This window comes from Parasteatoda tepidariorum, chromosome 1 (assembly GCF_043381705.1).
Source record: "Parasteatoda tepidariorum isolate YZ-2023 chromosome 1, CAS_Ptep_4.0, whole genome shotgun sequence".
NCBI classification, from domain to species: Eukaryota; Metazoa; Arthropoda; class Arachnida; order Araneae; family Theridiidae; genus Parasteatoda; species Parasteatoda tepidariorum.
Window position 1 is genome coordinate 7172850 of NC_092204.1, and position 5892 is coordinate 7178741.

At 30.4% G+C, this 5892-nt stretch overlaps 1 protein-coding gene across 4 annotated transcripts in view; it reads left to right on the top strand.

The window, feature by feature from the left end:
* The window catches only part of LOC107440453 (Histone acetyltransferase Tip60), a 46018-nt gene that overhangs the window by 6065 nt on the left and 34061 nt on the right, over positions 1-5892 (top strand). For all 4 annotated transcript variants that reach the window (XM_043044878.2, XM_043044877.2, XM_043044880.2 and 1 more), the window contains exon 2: positions 575-632. In XM_043044878.2, coding sequence (XP_042900812.1) covers positions 575-632 — 58 coding nt within the window. The remainder of the gene's footprint in view (positions 1-574; positions 633-5892) is intronic.

A 5892-nucleotide genomic window follows, 5' to 3' on the forward strand; every position in this document is an offset into this window, starting at 1 on the left:
TAAAGAATTTATAAAATCATTCATATCCACTCAATTTTAATAACAAACACCGATTTTCGTATTTGCCTGATTTAAAAGTTACGAATTTTTAATCGTATTCATGCGATTTAAAAATTTTGCGTCACGACTCGTATTCACATGATTTAAAAATCCAATATCGTTATTCTTATTTAAGCAAATTTAAATTCCAATGTCGCTATTCGTATTCACGGGATCTAAAAATCATGCATTGCGATTGTATTTACGCAATTTTAAAACCCAATTTCGCAATTTTTATTTTCACGTTCTTAAAATACAACCTCACAATCCTTGTATGAACTTAGTTTTTTCTTAAATTAGTTACTATGAAAGTGTCATATACTTTATTGGTAGGTAGTTTAAGTTATAAATCTTAGTTCAAAAAATTATATTAAATATGAATAGAATATAAATTGATATCTTGTTATCGAGTGTTTGCATATGAAATTTTCAGGATTTTTCACTTTGTGTCGCAATCACGTTTGCCATTGTTAAATCATCAATAATAGTGCAGATTTGATTTTGCTATTAATTTGATATTTTTATTTTATAATAGTTGCCTTTGACCGAAGGTTGCAGGATGCCTGTTAGGATGAGGAACTTAGATGAAACTCGTAAGTTCAATTCATATGTTTGAAAATTCTGTTTATTGTGGAAGTTATTTTAACTAGTATGTTTATTATTATCAACATGTATTATGTATGGGGACTGTAAAAGGTTGCAAAATTTAGAAGACATTTTTCAATTCCATCGCATTTGTTCAAAAGAAAAAGACACCTACTTTTTATATGTTTCTTAAGTATTTTCACTACAGTTCAAAAGACTGCCATATTTATTTTGTTTCTCACATTGAAAAATTATTAATGCCGTATATTTGTGTGCTGAATGACAAATCAGTTTTAAAAATCATCAAATTCTAGTTTTGTTTTTCTACATTTTTCATTTTTGTGCTTTGTGGCATGGTTACAAATTTTCTATAACATGTAGAATTTCTTCTTTACAGTTGCTACTGAAAAAAAAAAAAAAAAATAGTGGGTGCGACACCATATGAACTTATGTTGGTATTCTTGCAAAAAAGCTATTATTCAAATGTGTGATTCAAAATTAGTGTGTAATATAAAATGCCATTTTAAAAAAAATAAAGGTTTAAAAAACCACAGAGAGCTGCAAATGAAACATTAAAAATGACCATGGGAATTTGTGATGGAATTTTCGGGAATCGATTGTGTAAAATATGATTACTCAAATTCGCATGTTGTAATTATATTTTATTATGTAATCATGATTTTAAAAAACAATGTTTTTCTTTATCAGGGTTGCCACAGGCGACTAAAATGCAACTATTTGCAACTATTTTTGGCATGAGGCGACTATGGCAACTTTTTTTTGCCTGAAAAGGCTAAAAAAGCAACTATTTTCAAGAAAAGGAGACTATTGGGAGACTCTTCTGTACTCCTAGATATGTTTTTTTTTCAAGCATGAATTGGTGAAATATCTGCGCCCTGCTAGATAGTTCCTGAACACACTGAACTTTTTTTTCTTAAAAAAAAAAATGTTAAAAATTTTTAATTGCAAATTTGAGTCTTCACTTTTTAGTTCGTTCAATCTGCACAAATTCCATTGTAAGTCTATTTCATTTCTCGATCACCTTTTCAATGATTATTGCTAAAAAATTCTGCATGATTTTTTTATTTAAATTTTTTTTAACGGTATTACAATGCATGAATTTCGAATTTTAGTAATCACTTTTCATAAATATATAAACATTTATATGAAAATTATCATATTTGCCACCAACTTGACTGAATGGATGATGGTATCAGGGCCGTTTTATCCATTAGGCACTGTAGGCAACTGCCTAGGGGCCCTGTGCTACAGAGAAAAAAATTGACAATGTTTCTTAAACAGTAAAAATTTAATTCGAAATTTCAATGACGATTGTCTTGCTCTGTACATTACGTCGACGCTATTTTAGTACATTTCTGAACGCATTCCAAATGAGATATTAATATTATGGTAGTTAGTTCATATATAATGCAGAAATATAATCGCAAGCAATTTTATCGCGGTAATTTTAACGCCGACTAATCAGGGGACTATACAGCAAGAGCAGCTTTTTTTAACACAACACGCTTGAAAAACACGCAAAATTCTACGTTGTGAATGCACACTTACTGTTCTGGTACCTACCATAGGTATGTATATTCTATGACCAAGCTACCAAAGAGTATGTAAAAATAAGGTTGGCAGTACTGGTTCGTTCGTCGCATGACTGGGGAATTCCCCGATCCGCTAAATACATATGTTGTATTGTGTCATAGACAACATTTTGGAAACATTTTTATTGTAATCGTTGAATTTTCACTTCGTGCAATTGAATTTTCACTTCGGCTGAACGTTTCCTTAAATTTCTTCTAATACAGAACCACAAAGGGGAAGAACTAGCCACCGAGAATTGAAATTAATTAAAAACTGTCTTCGTTCAACTATGTCTCAAAACCGTTTAAATTCATTGGCCTTAATGGCAATTGAAAATGATGTATTGGAAAAGGTTAACTTTCAGGATGTCTTGAACGATTTTGTAACAAAAAAAGTTAGAAGAGTTAATGTTTAAGCTTATTGTATGATTTTTTTTAAATGCATATATTAATTACTTATATTCTTTTTGTTTGATTCAATATTTTTATTGAATAATGTGATAATATACTGTGATATATAATAATTAGGAAGTTAGAAGACGGTAGGGGAGGGGGCCCGAGACGAGCATTGCCTAGGGGCCGCGACATGCATAAGCCGGCCCTGGATGGTATATGACAATTAAGTCATTAACAAAATTTTAGTCATATTTTTGATGAATTTTTGTTCTTATTAGGCAACTATTTTCCTAGTTTTTGACTACTATTTTCATGCTTTAGGCTACTAAAAGCAACTATTTTGTTCATTTTTTTCTGTGGCAACCCTGCTTTATGGAATATTTATGCATGATTTGTTTTTGTTACTGACAAAGGAGGAGAAAATGAGTAAACATATCTAGCACGTTAGTTACAAAATTTGAAAAGAATAGATATAAAGAATTGACGAAATTTGTAAAGAATTAAAATAGTAAGTTTATATATTTAGTGAAGATCCTTTTGGTATCTAGAAGATTTAAAAATTTATGATTTTAAGAATGTTTATGTGGGGAGATTCACATCGACAACGTCAACCTTCATTTATAAAAGGGTACCCCAACATAGAATTTAGTTAACGCGTCTCATATACTAATGAATTGGAATTGTATTTTTGTAGTGATAGACACACTACAGTTTAATTAAAAAAAAATTTTTTTCCTTATGAATCTAAGAAATTATTCTAAAAATAGAGAAACCTCATTCTGTTTTTGTGAACGAGTGAGAGTCACCCATTTCTCACCCTGTGATGGAATTTTCCTTTGATCTCTAAGTGTCTTCATTAGAAAGGAAAAGTTAAAGTAAAAAAGAGAGAAAAACAAACAAACTAAAAAGTACTGGAAGAACTTACAAACTTAGCGTCTTGTGACTGGATTCATAGTTATCCCAATATTCCTGATAAAAAATTGATTTTCACAATTTTCTCTGCAATATTTATCAGAAACTAGTTATTTTATCATGATTAAGTGAAATTTGTGAAAATGTTTTTGAATTTTATTGATTTTATGTTCTTAAATTAAGAACTTTATACAATAGGAAAAATAATTCTTTATTTTGGAAAGTGATTAAAAATATTTTTTGAGTGCTTAAAAAGTACTTAAAAGGTGCTTATTTTTTGTTCAAAAATCTGACTACGCACCCTGTTTTATACCTGCCAAGTCTCCTGTTTTTTAGCGAAGACTCCTGTATTTTACGACTTATCTCCTGTTTAACTGTATATTCTCAAATTTCTCTGTATTTGTTGAAGAAATTAAAATTTTTTTTTTTTTGATGATAAAATGTCCACTGATGGCAAGAAATACTTCTCGTATTGCTTAACAGATGGTGCTATTGCCAGTACTGCAGTATGTTGAATGTTAAAAGTTTAAGTCAAGGCATGATTAAGTTTATTCAAGGCGCCTTCCTATGAGGTGAACCCAGGTTCGAATCCCAGCGATGACTGGTTAGTACGAGTTCCGCATCTGGCTTGCACTGACCACAGTACTGGCGTGAAATGTCTTCAGTGGTAAACAGATCACAGGTTAGAGTCCCCTTGTCGTCAGGCTAACCGTGGGATGATTTTGTTTTTTTCCTCTCCACGTAACACAAATGTGGGTTAGTTCCATAAAAAAGTTCCCCTAAAGCAAATTTCTCCCAATACTTGATTCAGGAGTTCTGTTGTCTTCTGGTTGGGTTCAAAATTACAAAACTACGGAGTTGAACCCAATTGTAAACCCAAAATTGGGTCGGTTGTTCAACAACGGTTATAAAATAAAATAGTTTATTCTATTGCCAGTACTGCGGTATATTGTGTGTTAATAGTTTATTAAGTAAATATAAATAATGGTGTAAAAAAATCTTCTTTAATTAAGATTTATAAACATATTTTTTACTTCTCTAATTGTAGATGCTTATATTATTTTCAATTTTGAAGTTCTCTTTTTGACTTAGATGCATGATGTATCAAAACTTTACTCATAGCTTAAAAAGTGTCACTAGTAAAATCTCCATATTTTATTCTCCAATGTTGGCAGGTATGCTGTTTAAATTGCCATTCATGTAAATGGTATGAACTAAAGTCGTTTTTCTGAATTCCTCTTGCAAACATGGCAATTTTGTAAAGAGAAACTAAAATATTTTGTTTTATTCCTATATCATTTCAGCTTGCAATCAACAGTTTGAAAAAGAAAAAAAAGTATTTTGAATAATTTTCAAATTGAAATAAAATTTTTCCAAATATTTTTTTTGAAAAAAGATATTGTAGTATGGAAAATTCTTTTGCTTCCACTGGTTGCTGACTATTATGGATAAGAATCCACATACATATCCGTGGAAAAGGATACAATGGTTGATTGTTCTCGTAAAAAATTATGTGTATGAAAAATCATAATGATGAAACAAATTTTTTTCCAAAGAATTAAGCCTGAAGAATGCCGGTTGCATACATTGCACATCTTCCAAATTTAACTTCTTTACAAACAATATTTCCTATAATACTCAATTTCATGCTCTAACTATATTTTCTAAGCTTGAAAATTTTGATTTAAAATTATTTTAAACTCAATGGCATAAAGAATTAAAAAGAAAAAAAAATTATGTATAGATAATATATATGTATATATATACAGTTGAACCTCGCTAACTCGAACCTCGATTTCACGAATTTTTCGATATCTCGAAGAAGAAAAAATTCCCTTCAACTTTCCTGTACATTCAATGTTAAAAAAAACTTGATTTCACGAATTTTTTTTTCTAATCTCTCGATAACTTGAATTTTTTTTCTCCATAAATAAAGTAGATTTTTTTTCTAAAATTAAAAAAATATTCAGAAAAAAAAGAAAAGAAAATTAAGAATGGCTGACAAGGCATGGAATGATGTGTCTTCCTCTACGATAATGAATGGCTTCAAGAAGTCTGGATTCATTAAAGATCACGAAAGTAGTCAAACAATCAATATCGTTAATTCTGCTGAAAACTACACCGAAAATGATTGGAACAGATTGACCGGACTCATGAAGCTTGATGACATGGAATTTCATGACTTTGTAAACGTAGATGATGCAGTAACAGTGTGTGGTCAGTGGGATGACAATGATATCATCGCTCAAACGAAAGCTTCTTGTGAACTATCAGAAGAAGAGGATGAGGAAATCGAAGATTTACCGCCCAATGTTACTAACAAACAAGCACTTTCTGCAGTGGACACTGTAAGGAGATTTATTGAGAG